The sequence below is a fragment of the Alligator sinensis genome, unplaced genomic scaffold, assembly GCF_000455745.1.
Source record: "Alligator sinensis unplaced genomic scaffold, ASM45574v1 scaffold366_1, whole genome shotgun sequence".
In the NCBI taxonomy this organism is placed as follows: Eukaryota; Metazoa; Chordata; order Crocodylia; family Alligatoridae; genus Alligator; species Alligator sinensis.
The window spans coordinates 597,462-612,579 of record NW_005841851.1 but is presented as its reverse complement, the minus strand read 5'-3'; the positions used below and the strand labels follow the sequence as shown (position 1 = coordinate 612,579).

At 45.0% G+C, this 15,118-nt stretch overlaps 1 protein-coding gene across 1 annotated transcript in view; it reads right to left on the bottom strand.

Annotated features, from left to right (window-relative positions):
* KIF1B (kinesin family member 1B) overlaps positions 1 to 15,118 on the bottom strand; it is a 143,192-nt gene that overhangs the window by 98,539 nt on the left and 29,535 nt on the right. Inside the window, exon 3 of the mRNA XM_025212245.1 lies at positions 4,477 to 4,553. Coding sequence (XP_025068030.1) covers positions 4,477 to 4,553 — 77 coding nt within the window. The remainder of the gene's footprint in view (positions 1 to 4,476; positions 4,554 to 15,118) is intronic.

The following is a 15,118-nucleotide window of genomic DNA, read 5'->3' as shown; positions in this document are numbered from 1 at the left end:
AATTCAAAAAAAAAAAAAATTAAAGAAGTCTAGCCCTCACCAGCACTAGCCCTTGCCATCGGGGTCACTGGGGCCTTGTGGCAGAGCCCTCCACACAGCACAGGGCCTGGGTGACAGGCACAGCAGCCCCAGCTGCCTGACAGTGCACAGAGCCACACAGTGCCCTACCGACCCCAGCCACACCTGCGCAATGGGGTAGTGGCAGTGTGGGTGCCAGGCAGCAGAGGCCAGGCCCCACTGCCCCACGCTGCACAGTGGGGCTCTACTATGTGGCCTCAGTGACCCCGACAAAGCTGCTAATGCCAGTGAGTGTGGGGCTTCTTTTGTTTTGAGTCCTGGACTACTGGCGAGTGCAAGGCTTTTTTTTTTTTTTTTTTTTTTTTTAAAGTGCTGGGAGGTTGGGGTCCCGGGGAGGGACAAGCAGGGGATGGGGGTGGGGTCAGGCAGAGCAGCCATTGCAGGGGGTGGGGCAGCCATTGGGGGTGCTGCAGGAACCAGTGGGGGATGGAGCCAGGCAGAGCAGCAATCCAGAGGGCTGGAGGAGCAAGCGGGGATAGGGCGTATGGGCCCTGTAGGTGGGGGTAGCCTCTGCAGGGGCCATGTGGCCCCTATGAGGGGGTTGTAACCCCTGTTGGGGGGCAGTCCATGAGCTGTGCAGGGAGGCCAAGCAGCTCTCCTGCACAGTCCCCCCACAATCCACCCACACACCCCCACACTTACAAACCCCACATCCCCCCAGCACACACCCAGCGTGCCCAGATGCCAGACAGGGTGAGACCTGCTGGCAGGACCTGTGGCTGCAGGGCCAGCTGTCCCACACCCTGGTTAGTGAAGTGGTCAGGGGGAGCTCTAACTGCTCTATGGTAAGAAAACCAAAGACAAACAGCAAAACATATAGGTATTTAGAATTCAGTAAGTTTCCAAATTGCTTTAACACTGTAGATATATAAATAAAACATTGTCCAACTGATTGCTGTCTCTCTCTATATATAGTGGTCTTTTGTTTTAATTGTAGAGGAACATGGACTTTGGGATATTTTACAGAATGACTTTGGGATCTTTTTAATCAGGGATTTTTCAGTTTTCAAATAGGGAACACCAGAATTCCTGCTAAGGAGGCAAGTGGCAGGACCCAGGCAGAGGAGCCTGCTCAGAGCTGGCACCTTGAACCCAGCTGGAGGTGGGTGACCTCCTGGCCAATTGGGGCCAGGAGGACATGCTTTGACAGATCAAAGCAGGCCAGCACTCTGGGAACATCTTTCGGGCGACAGCTGCCCAGATGGCCAGGCAGGGGGTACATATGGCAGTAGTGCCGCACAAAGGCCAACTCGGTAGCCACAGCCCACTGGCAGCTGGCCCGAAGGGGCAGATGCCTCTATTGGCTCTGCAGTCCCCATCCAGGTCTGGCAGGTGGCAGCAGGTCACAGCCAGGCAGCAGCCCCCACTGCCAGACTGCTGCAGTGGGTAAAGAGTGCAGGGAGCTCTCAGGGCTGCTTTCGCAGTCCAACTGGCACAAGGTGTAGTGTCCCCAGGTACCAACTGGCTGGGCCCCAGGAGCTCCTGAGAGTGGGTAGCCCTGAGCTACTTGACAGGGCCGCTTTTTGTACTGATGGGGCCAGGACAGGGCAGCTTTTTATACTGCTGCTGACAGCACAGCTGCTGGCCCGGGGCTCTAGCCCCCCCTGGCTGCAGATCCAGAAGGAGCCAGGCAGGGTTATTTTGCCCCAAGTGACACAATTTGCCCCACACCGAAGTGCATGTCCAGGCACATCTGCTGAGGCAAAAAGCCCCAGCTCAAATTTGCACCGATTCTATTTGAGCTGCTGCAAGCACATGTGCTTGCATGTATGGATGCGCCCACGGAGGCTATTTCAGCTGATATTAAAGGAACAGCAGAACGAATTAATTTCTAAGTAAGATTCAAAGTAAGAAAAGATATCAGATTCACCCAAAGAACCTTGTCTGACTAATTTGTAAGTAGATATTTAGTCTGTCATCCCCCTTATGAACAACATACAGGTAATTTCTTATAAACTGACTGAACTAGGAACCAGATAAAAAAACCTCAATCAACAAGTACTGGACTCAGAATATGATAAAATAAACAGGAAGCCATCATTTCATCGAAATGAGATGGTTTTACAAAACTGGTCCAGAAGAGCATGGTTGCAATGCTATCAAATCAAGTTTCAGAAATACAGGAGTTCAAGGTGTTTCTTCTCTCAAGACCTCCCTCCTTAATGGAAAATGTGGCCAAAGTTCAAAAGATTTGACTTTGCAAGAGCTCTTGAAAAAACACTGATGAAAGAAACCCAGAAAAAATGCCAAAGGCAGACGGATCATCGGTCCCAGCTGCCTGGTTGGAAGGATCACAACAGAATTATGCTTGCTGCACATGCAATTAAAAATATTTCCCAGATCTCCAGATAAATCACAGAAGCTTTTTTTTTTTTAAAAAAATTGTGAACAAAAGAAGTGAATCCGCCTTTTTCATGTGGTCAGGTTCAATCACTTGATAAGAAAATGGGGAGGCTGCTAGGAAGGCCAACTGTACCTTGTCGTGCATCCACAGATGCATTTCAAGCAGGACCAAGGAGGTGATCCTCCCCCTCTATGTGGCACTGGTCAGGCCGCAGCGGGCGTACTGCGTCCAGTTCTGGGAGCCACACTTTAAGAGGGATGTGGACAGCATCGAGAGGGTCCAGAGGAGGGCCACTTGCATGATCAAGGGACAGCAGGGCAGGTCCTATGAGGAAAGGTTACGGGCCCTGAACCTGTTCAGCCTCCAGAAGAGAAGGCTGAGGGGGGATCTTGTGGCCTACTATAAACTAGTCAGGGGGGATCAACAGGCACTGGGGGAGTCCCTGTCCCCCCGGGCGCCACCAGGAGTGACCAGGAATAACGGTCACAAGCTGGCGGAGGGAAGGGTTAAGTTGGACATCAGGAGGCGCTACTTCACGGTCAGGGCGGCCAGGGTCTGGAACCAGCTTCCAAGCGAGGTGGTACTGGCTCCCAACCTGGGGGGTTTTAAGAGGAGGTTAGATGACCATCTTGCTGGGGTTGTTTGACCCGCAGTACTCTTTCCTGCCATGGCAGGGGGTCGGACTAGATGATCTGCCCAGGTCCCTTCCGACCCTAGAAACTATGAAAATGTTATATTCAGAGATCAGACATCATCATCCAGTTGCTGGACACCATTCAAGACACTGCTCAAGGCAAGGTCTAGGATACAAAAATGAACACTGAACTGGCATTCATTGTACATCTTAACATCCCTTTTCAGAGAATTCCTCACTTTCTCCATTGACTAGTTAAGGAAACCCCTGTTCTATATATTCCATGCAACATATCACCACACTAACAAGGATCTGTTTCACTCTGCATCAATTGGAAGAGGAGGGAGAGGGAGTATGCTTTATGGGAAGCAGCAGTGCATTAGTTCAACTCAGCTCTGCAGCATCTGTATAAATCAGCACTTCAGCAGGGCTTTTTGGTGTTTTTATCTAGAGTTGATTCAATCAGCTATTAGATAAAAGCACCAAAAAAGCCCCACTGAAGCACACAACCTATACAGGTGTTGGGAATAAACACCAGGTCCAATTAATGTGCTGGGCTCAATGTGGGAGCATGCCAAGTTTTTTGGGGGGGCTTTTCCCCCCCATGTCTGCAAGCAGCCATAATTTCTATCATTAGATTTAGTTTAATAATTCTTGCAACATTTTCTGAATGCCTGTTGATCAGTCACATAATGATATGGTTTCTACACAACTGTTTTATTCAACATGAAATTTGGTTCATCTAAGCTTTGTTCAAGAAAGCTTATTTATAGGCTTTGGGTTTTCTGAGATAATTAACCTGTGCAGAAGTGCTAAATGCCCTACCCTTCACCCAAAACAAATATCTATGCTTAATGGGCAAAAATATGGATGATCCACTTTCTTTCATCTTTCAACAAAACATGGGAGGGGGCCTAGTACAAAGCTGCAGTGCCCTGATGCAGAACAATTGCCGGACATGAGCAAGACCTTCAATCCAACTCTCAGAAAGGGTGGGGCAGAGTGCTTATGCCCTGCTTTTTCCTGACAAGCCAATGGAATCCAATTCACTTTCTTCCATGGTGCAACAGAAGCTTAAGACACTTTCATTTCTGGATTAAAAATGAGAGAAAAAAAAATTGTGCCAAATATTGCTACGCTAAGTGCTTGGGCCCAAGCCTCTACCAACTTTCCTCTTTCAAACACATACTTGTTCTCATACCCTGCAAACTTAACTTTTCAAATCCAGAAGGGTGGGGGGGAGGACAACAGGACGGGATGGACACACATGACTAAATACATAGTGACACAAAGCTCTGGACCTGTATCATTCAGAATGCAACAGCACCAGGACAACCACCTGGTATTCAGTCAGGAGAAAATTAAGCAAGTCCAACAGGTAAATAGAGCTGTTTTTGTGACCGTACAATCCAAAACTTACTGAGGTATGGGACCAATAGGAGTAGTCAAAGCTGAAGGACTTCGGCGCTTCTTTGGGATTCTTTGGGTTGACAATACCTAGAAGAAACAAAAGTCAAGCTCTTAGTTATCAATGGTATTAGCACCATAAAACAAATATACTTTTCCTGGTCTTTCAAACAGTGTTATGACATCTGATCCCAGACGCACTCAAAGTCCTGTGGAAGTCAGAGGATTCACAAGTTACACTGAAGGACTATCATGGCCCAAATGGGTGTTTTTATCACAACTTCATGCTGCAGTATTCTTCCAGGGACTCCACGAAGCAGATCAGGGAAAGGTAAGGGCACAGGAGAAATGCAGCTAATAAACCAATTAATAATCAGTTAAGCAACTCTTAATTATTAATAATCAATTAACCAATTAACCATCTTAATAATCAGAGTTAGAAAAAGCCTTAGACATGTCATCTAGTCCCTTGCCTTTTGGCTAGTAAAGATTTCTAAAAGCACAGTGAGGTCTGCACATGTAAGTATGTGCGTGTAAGCTTGAGGCACTTCAATAATGAAAACCCCAAGAGCCACTGGAGATTTCACAGCAGGACAACACAAGCCTATTTTGAAATGCATGCTACAGTGCAAAGATAAAGACCTATGGCCTACAGATTTTTATTTCAGAGGCTCGTGATTCTTTAGAGCATTGTGGGAGGCAATGAAAAGAGCTGGAGGAGGATCTACAAACATTTCAGGGATTACACTGTATAATATACAACATTCTTCTACAAGTAAAGTATGTACAGAGCCCACATGGAGATTTTAATAGGACTGACATTAAACGAACCAGCCAAACTACTTGCAAATCTTACCTTCAGCATATGGCTATAAGGTTCAGTCCTACAGTAACCCAGATCAGACCCTGTTTTATTCCTTTGGCAATCCCTCAGTGCAATTTAAATGGATCCTACTGTACAGATCACACAAAGCAAGCCAGCCTCAGTGGTTATTTCATCTACAGTTCACTTGTTTCTGGAAAGGTCCAATGCAGAACTGAACATCACCTCCAACAACCTTTACAGCTTGATGCACTGCCTCCTAGATTCTCTCTCAAATGTATCAAAAATAAGAACATAAGATTTGCCAGTAAGTGAATCTAGTCTAGCATCTTACAGTAAGGTACTGCAATAATTTCAAAAATTGATTCCTTCAACTACTCTGCCCATATTAGTGATAAATATATATAAACACATATATGCTCCAAACTTCCAAGCCTTTTACCTCTCCTACACAGAACCCCTCAATCTACTAGGACAAGGGTTGTCAACCAGGGGTACGCATACCCCCGGGGATACTTGGAAAGGGCCTCAGGGGTATGCCATCCACCACCCCATGCCACCGCCTCCCAGGAGCAGCGGCTCCTCTCTGCAAGCTGCACAGGCACTGTCCAGCCAGCTGGATGCGGGGGAAGGGGGGTGGTTTTCAAATGTGGCCACTGTCATCCACCACCCTGCACCACCTCTGTGTGCAAGCCCCCCTGCTCCGTGTCTAGCCACCCCCTCCAAACTCCCCCCCTCTCCCCCGCCCCCCGGTTCCGCCAGAAGTGTACCCAAAAGGGATATACTCCTTAAAAAAGGTTGGGAACACCTGTACTAGGACACTTATTCCCCAGCACCTCACCACAACTCTTTTATGTGTCATTGCTACATTAGTATCTTGTGGCAACAGGGAGGGGGCATGTGGCCATTAGATTTTGGAGCAGGCCTGTAGATTCTGTATTTCAAGTGGGGTGATATTTAAAATTCTGTTTCTTGCTGCAGATATGGAGTCTAACAGCCTCTTCTTTTCAGCACTTGTGATTGTTTTATTTCAATTAACAAGTTTGCAGCAATGTAGATGTTTTCAAGGTTATCTCCACAAGGAAAAAAGGCATACAACCCTTTTTTAAAAGACATTTACTTCAGGGTACCCAGTCAACTATGCCACTGTGCCCTTTCCCCCTCAGTGCACACTGTCAAAGCCCCTAACATCTCAGCCCTTACCACAGGAAGTCCAAGATGAGCTGAGCCCTTCGAAAGCATGTGCCCGCAGAATCCACTATGGATCGTACAACTAGAAATTCACAGAATTTCCTTTCAAAATTAAACAGCTCTACCAGATGCTTTGGCCCTAAAGCAGGACCACTTTCCAAGACAGCAGGATGGGAAAGGAATCCATGCCCCAGACTGCTGTTTGGGCTACAAATAGCAACAGTTGCTTCCACGCTTTTCCTGGGCAATTCCACTTTGTTGGGATTTGCCTCTCCTGACATTCTTCCCCTATGAAAGCTGAAAGAGATGCAAAGCCAAGGATTAATATGCCTTACACCAGTACAATATCACGTGGTAAAATGCATGTGGCTTTGGATAGCAACACGGGCATCAACACATCAGTAACAAACTGGTAACCTAAGCAATCAACATGGCTTCAGTTTCCCCCACAAGAGCCTCAGCCAAGTTGCAGTATTTCTACAGCACAGTTTTCAGCCAGCTGTCAAGTTGGAGGACTCCAAGTTTCCAAGGTTTTACTACCAAGAGGTTGCCTGGGCTCTCCCATTCACAGCCATTACCTCCAGATCTAAAGGTTTATAGCTGGAGTCAAAGTCATAAGCTGAAAGTCATTTCAACCATTAAAGACAGACTAAGACAGCAGTGAGAGAGAAGAGAAGCAAAGAGAAGGAGAAGAGAAGAGAAGAGGAGATCCACTCCCTTCTCCCTGCAAGAACATGACCTTATTGCCCCTAAAATAGCCAATTACATAAAAGGGTATATTACTATAATCTGTCCAGACAATTAACTCCCACTTGGTAGTTTAATCCCAGGCTCAAACCATCATCACCGCAAATCATACAGGCTGCTTACAGGTGTGAAAAAAAACAAAAAACCCATGCTTTAAACTGGACATGCTTCTGCACTGAGCCCAGTGCATGCCCAGGAGAGCCAGTGTGTTAGTTGGACCTCACTCTGCAGTATCTGTATAGATCAGGAACTTGGTGGGGGGGGGGGGGGGGGGGGGGGGGGGGGGTGGTGTTTGGCACTTATCTAATAGCTGATTGAATAAACGGTAGATAAAAGCGCCATAAAGCCCCGCTGAAGTGCCCAATCTATACAGACAACGTGCTGCTGCTTGTGGTGAAGCGAGGAATTTTGGGTTTTTTTCATGTCTGCAAGCATCCACAGACACTACTGCTACAAGAAGAGTGACGGGTGGAGGCACACGAGAAACAGTTGTGCTCATACCACAAGTTCTGCAGCTCCTCCCAACAGGGGAATTTGGAACATGGTAGGAACAAGCCAGAGACATGCAGCTATCTATGTCTTCACTAACCAAAGTTTTCACTGCATGATAGATCAGTGTGAATGAACTAGTCCACTATAAAATACTGTTGGGGTAAGATGCTGTACATTTACTGCAAGATAAGTTATACCAGATGAAACTCAGAAGAAAGAGGGTAGCTGACCTCATCAAGATCTCTCACCGTAGAAATGACAAATGCATTTTTGCCACTTATGATTTTACAATAAGAAATACTGAGCAATAGTTATCTGCCTGTAAAAAGGCCACCTCTATTGCACAGAAAACCAAGTTTGCTCTTTACCAAAGAAACAACAATTAGGACTGAATACTAAGACTCTTACTATCTCAGTTACACTGAAACAGAGCAGGCAGTAAGGACTTCTTAGACCTGTTCAGAAATGCATTTATGAAAATGAAGACATTTTTCCTGGGGTTCCTACAACACAGCATATTCAATCACTTTTAAGAGCAGATCCAAGAGAAAGTCTGAGAATCTCACTTCAAACCCAGCTAGGAAAGCATTTGGCCAAGGCACTGAGAAAAGAAAGGTTAACTTCTTTTAAGCAAAGAGGATACAGTGTCTTAAAGATCTATAAGCAAGAAAGAATTGTGTCTACAAGATAAAGGTTTTAGAGGAAAAAAAATCTATCTGGGCAGGAGAAAGCTTTCACCTACAGCTCACAGGACACATTTTTTTCAGGTTAGCAGCTAATTACCAAGTTCAACGACGGGCAACTTTCAATTGTGGTTTCAGAGGGGCATAAGAAATAAATGCCTTCTCATTCTACCCATATTCCCGGGGAGCGGAGGGGACGGGACAGGTATGACATGAGCAGGAGACTTTTAGGAAAGCCCTTAGGACTACTGCCCATGCTGTCCATGATAAAGAGATGACAGGAATAACAGAAATCAGACATTTTAGGCAAACTAGAACAATGGTGAAATTAGTTTCCTCACATATGCAGGGAGCAACTCAAGATCCCTTTAATTCATGTACACAAGCTTATGAAGATTTCCCATTTGGTCCTAACAACCAGTCAAAAATGGAGCTCCCCAAAACCCAGGCAGTTCAAAATACTAGTTCCAATCTTCACAGCAGGTACAACTTATTAAAAATAAATATATTCTAGTATTTCTAAAGCTCCTTTCTGCAATATTAGCTGCTGGATAAAGCCACCAAGAATTTATCATGTGGAATCTCACTTGAATCATCTCTTTAAAACCTGTTTAAGGCTGACAATTTGTAAGCAGCAAAAAGAAAGCAAGGTGGGCGATAGTAACTCTCAAATGGAGGAATTTGAAAAATTCCCACCATTAAAGAAAAATAAGGGCTGGGCAGCCGTGTGAGCACTCCTGATTTTTAAAGCCTTAAAGGCTGTAGGGCTCTGATTATATATGCACTGCAGAAAAGGTGCATATGGCTCCAGACATAAGATGAGAAAAGGACTGGTAAGGGACCTCCTCAAGCCTCACACCCACATGTACTGCACGATATCATCTGCCCGCCGGTGATGTTGCTTCAGTAAGCTGGATCAGCAGTCGGAGGGCCACAGCATGGAGGAATTCAATCTCTACCTGGTCTTCAGCTTGTACCACTCTGCTTTCTCTTTCTGAATAGAACGGCTCCATCAAAGCGGTGTTCATTTTCACCATCCTTGAGATTACCAGCTGTTACATTTCACAGGCTTTGCACTCCCCTATGTCTGAGGAAGGGTGTATGTGCCCGAAAGCTTGCAAATAAAAAAAGCAACATTTTTTTACAACTATCTAGTTGTCTAATAAAAGACCAAGAGTTCTGATTAAACTTCACAGGCGATGCATTTCAGGGATCACCAAATCAACATACTAACTCAGCTGTCCCATCTGACCCACTTCACCACAAAAAAATAAGTCTGTCTGAGAAGAGTTCTGCGGCTTTAGCACAACTGGTAAATGAGGTTAGGTTTGTGTCCTCTGAGACCAAACAATGTGGCGTTTCTGGCTGAATACAGCAGTTAAGCACCCTGCTTCCTTCCTTGCTCACACAGCCAAACTGTGTAACCCACAGCATCTGTGTAGTGGTCACAGAAAAGGAAGGGTGGGGGGGAACAGCATTAGGGTAGGGTTAGGCTGTACTTGCCATTCTGTTTCAGTACAAAAAAAAATAATCAAAACTGCTTCTGCCATTGAAATCAACTGCTCTATTTTCAGAGGGTCGGATGCTTAACCCTAAAAGGAATTCCTGACCTTAAATCCCCAAGAGATATCCGAGCTATCCACACACACCCTCCTGGAAGAGAGAAGCTGCTCCACATACCACTGCCCATCATCTAGAGCCTCAGGGTTTGATGTATTCAAGAGATCAGAAATAGGGCCCTTTCCCAAAAGCAGCACTTAACTCTTCACCAAAATCACTAAGAACCCTAATAACTATTGACTTTTACCTCAGTGTTTATATGGCAACAGGCTAGTCATATTTTGCTAGAAAACCCATGTCAAAAAAGTTAAACCATCTGAAGCAGTAAGCTGACATACTGCCCCAACAATTGCATTGAGGTGCTGACAACACCACGAGCTCCACAGGGATGCTTCAGTGCCAAGAAGCACGAGCAAAAATTGTGGTCGAGATAATATCATTGAGCAGTGTTTCTCAACCTGTGGGTCATGACCCAAAAGTGGGTTGCAAGAATATATGAAAGATTCATAGATGCCAGGGTCGGAAGGGACCTCAACAGATCATAGAGTCCGACCCCCTGCCTAGGCAGGTAAGAGGGCTGGGATCAGATGACCCCAGCCAGATGCCTATCCAAGGGTCGCAAACGAACTTTAAAAATGGATTCTCCTTTAAAAGGAGAAAAATGCAGGAAACCGTGGCTTTTCCCTTGCAGGCTGGCAGAGCTCCAGCCTGAGAGGGGCTGCTTGGGGTCCCCCCATGCCACACACACTGGAGGGCTGGGGGGCAGTGGGTCAGTGAGAGGCACTAGGTCAGGACTGGCAATCAATGTTTAAAAATGGGTCCTGTTACAAAAAAGTTTGAGAATCACTGCCATAGAGCAGTAGTTCTTGACCTTTTCAGGCTCAAGGCACCCCTTAAAATATGCCAGCTCTTGGTCTTTGCTCATTTTTGAGTGCAGAAAAATAATACCACACTACTTCAGTGGAAAAGAACACACACATACCACAACAGGTCAGAATAGTTTTTATCACTATTTGAAATCTCTGGGGGTTTTCAGTGAATCATGCTTGCACAACTAAGACTGCTAACACTATATGGCATCCTGCACCGCCCTGAAAGGAAAGCAAGGCACCCTAGGATGTCATGGCACCCTGGTTGAGAATCGTTGGCGCAGAGTGCCCAAACCCACGCACATGGAAGGCCAGGAGAACTGAAATCTTAACAGCCATGAAAAAGGAAACCTGAATACTTTATACTGCTCACAGAAGGTGCCATGTAAATAATCCACGAGACAGAACGCCTCCTTTTGAAGAAGAGATAATTTCTGGAGAGATGATGCAAACTTTTTACACAGCCCCACCAATTTACTTCCATCTTCCACTTGAGGTATTGTCTCCAAGGATCAGGAGTGGAATTCAGCCTCCGTGACCTGCCAAACTGGCCTACCAATTGTGAGAGCGCGTTTGTGGAATACTGACACCATTTACTTAGAAAAATCAGCTGAAACCAAATTTGCATGAAACAGTAAATTCGGTGGTAACTTCAAATCGCAACCGACGGCCTGAGTTTGAACCAGCAAGCATTTAAGAGATGTACTGAGATCAGACATCTGGCAAGAGATGGTAAGGCAGCTAATAACTTAGGAGTTCTATTTTCAACTGCCACGGAGAATGCCGTAGGTGTCACAGCAGGCACCGACTGATGACACCGCTGAAATAAGCAGACGGATGGAACCTGATAGTTTATTCAGAAAACAGGCATGGGACTTAGGCCAGAAAGAGATCTCCACAGTACAACAGGGAGGCTCAGTCTAGAACCTCACAATGCAGAAAAACTGCATAATAGTAAGCAGCAACCTGTAAGATTGTACGACTGCACAATAAAACTGACAGCTGACAACACGGAAGTTAATATCAGAAGCAATGAGCTATACTTTCAGTTAAAAAAAACCGAACAACCACCCATAAATTAGACCAGCCATGAAGGGTGCAACACTCTCAAAATATTAAAGCCATTCTTGCAATCCACACAAAACCAAAATGAACCACTTTAGACAATCATGGAGTAGATTATAATCTATACCATAGTCTCATTTACCCTCCTTTTACCACACCAGATTTTGCTGCTTCACTGCATGGTACACAGGCTAATGGTTTAATTACAGAGCCCCAGGAAATGAGGAAGGCAATAAGGCAGACAATCGCAGCAGGGCCCACCATTAATGGCCTCTATTTTACAGAATAAATTTGTTTATCTGATATTTCAAAGGCTCGATGTGGCAATTAACTATTCTGTTTGCAAACTAACACTACCGCTTTTGTGTTGCAGCTATAATTAGTTTTCATCAGTGTGGCACTGCAGTAACTTTGAACGCTGAAGTTAACCTAAACAGACTGTTTCGGAGAAACACAAACCCTTTTCCAGGCCCCTTTCTCTAGCTAAAGCCAATTTCTTCTCATGTGATGGTGAATCTTGCAGCTTTCCAGCCTTTCCATACCAAGATTTTCAGCATAACTTTCTCCCACTCCAACTTCTAGTCTGTACTTAAGGGGAAAATTAAGATGGGCATCTAAAAAACAGTTTCCTATACAGCAAATGCAGCCAGTTGAAAGGACTAACAATACTTCCCTTCTGATGGAGAAATCTGGGAGGATAAAATGTACAGGAAAAACAGTTTTAATCTCCTAAAGCTATTAGACATTCTGTAATAACTGAAAAAACCTAAGCTAAAACTTAGACAGGCAGTGTAGGAAATGCCTTAACAAATGCTCTTCCCAATAAATTGAGACCCTCTTGACATATGGATGTGAAGGCCACAATAAAGTTCATCTCTTTTATTGTAAACTGAAACATGGCGAAATTGGTGCATTACATTTATGCTCTGGCCAATTTGTTGACTAACACTTAGGTGCATGTTGGCTCTTTTACAATTAAAATACACACTCTAGTTAAGCTTCTAGAGGTTCTCAATATGTCAGTTTAAGACTGAAATATTTTCCATTTTTCAGCTCTGACAACAAAGAGCCCTCTTATTTTCCAATACTTCCCAGGAACTGAAACAATATTACGGCATTTGGGTTACAAAAGACTGTAGGGCAAGGGTGTGTAAGTCCCAAAACAGATGAAGTGTTTTTTGTCCTGTATTCATCCTCACTCCTGCCCTGGAATGAGCTAGGCTCTGTAGATTTTAAGCTTCTGTTTTAAAAACGGGTCCCTTATTGTGGAAGGTAAACCATGCTGTGTATCGGAGACAGCCTAAAACAGCTCTAAGGAGTGTTACGTCCACATCCAGTTTATCTCAGTGTTCCAAACCCAAAAAAGGAGAAACTTTCAAGTAATTTTAAGTCATTACCTACATGCCTGGTTACAGTAGTGGGCAAACACACAAGAAAAACAGCAATATTGCCAACCCGTTCTCCTCCACACCAAACTACGCTGACTTCAACAGGAATTTTATTAAGGAAGTTTAGCTATTACATAAAGGCCATATGCTCCCCTTCATCTTTGTCCAAATCTATTTTCAGAGAACGATGCACTGTGAAATGGTAGCATAAAGCCTCCAGAACATGATTCCAGTCTACAAGTCATGATTAAAAGCATAACTTGCCCATTCACAGAATGACCTTAGTGCCCCCTACAATAGGCAAACGTTTAAAGCCAAACTGCTGACACTGAAATGAAAACATGCAAACACTGTATTTCCTATGTCTGAAAGGTGATACATTAAATATTTCTAACTCCCTCAGGATGGTTTCAAAAACTAAGTGCAACTCAAAAGCAGACTCTCCAGGGCTTAGCAAGATTAGTTTCGCATTCCTGGACCTTTTTATCAAAATGGACCCTACACAATGATGCAGCTGGAAGGCCAGTCCAGCAAGAACAAACTAGAAAGTGACCTATGGCCCATTAGCCCCAAACACAGGATGGCAGTGGATTGTGGGAACAGCAGTTATATAACTGTGTTAAAAAACTATACTGCCAACCCCCCTCCAACAGCTGAGCTAGTGACTGCCAGAGCCAACTAATACAATACAACAGACACAATAGATCTTTCTCCAAGCCATTTCTCCACTTTGAGATGCAGCTGAAGTGTATGGAAAACTGCAGAGAGTAACTTTATCATAATGGGACAGATGGTATACAAAGCAGCCTCAGATTTCAAAGGGAGGAAAGTGCACACACAGTTTGACCTATCAGCTTTTGGGCAGGAAAAGCCAATAGCAAGTATAGCTCAGGTTGTCACAGACTATCACTGTAGCACAGCTGCAGCCTGTCAAAGGAAGAGGAAGTTACAACTGGGATGTGCTGGTTAAACCCTGGAAGCCTCATTTGTCTAAGGAGTATTTGATTTCAGCTACTCTTACTCAGCCAGGCACCTCCTGTTTCTCAGACACTTTCCCAGACCATCCGCTGTAACATGGCTCACTTCTCCCATGGTATTTTTCATACCATGTGGGAAATGCAGAGTGACAAACACAAAACCACCTGGAGCCACACACACTCTAAGCACTGGCATTTCCTTGACTATGTCACTGCTAAAGCCTGTGATCAAATGGATATCTGTACGACACAGGCCATGCAGGGAACCGATGACTGCTGGACAGATCACCGTCTTGTCAGACCCATTATGAACATCCAGCTTGCTCCAAAACACTGAAAACAGCTCAAAGCAATGCAAAGGACTCTCAACGCCAAATCTCTTCAAGACCCAAAGTTCTGTAGATCTCCAACAGTGTCTCCCTGAACAGCTTTCTGGCCTGTCCACAAATGAAGGCAATACTGAGGAACTCTGGAAAGGGTTAAAACCGCCATCCATATGGCCTGTGCTGAATCCACTGACTATACCAACCATTGATACCAAGACTGGTTCAATGAGAACAACACCGAGATCCAAGCCCTCCACAACCAGAAGAGAAGGGCTCATTCTGCTTGGCAAGATGACACCTCATCTCAGCAGAAGGAGACATATCAGCTCCTCAAAGCAGGATCCAATCCAAGAAATCAAGTCAGTGGTGGCAAGACAAAAATCTATGCTGACAAACATGATATGCATGGGGGGTTTTTGGGGCAACAAAGGCCATCTACAGCCCAACTTCCCACAGTCCTACTTTCCTGTGACCACAGGATAACTCAATACTCCTCAAAAACAATGAATCTAAGATAAATGGAAAGAGCACTTT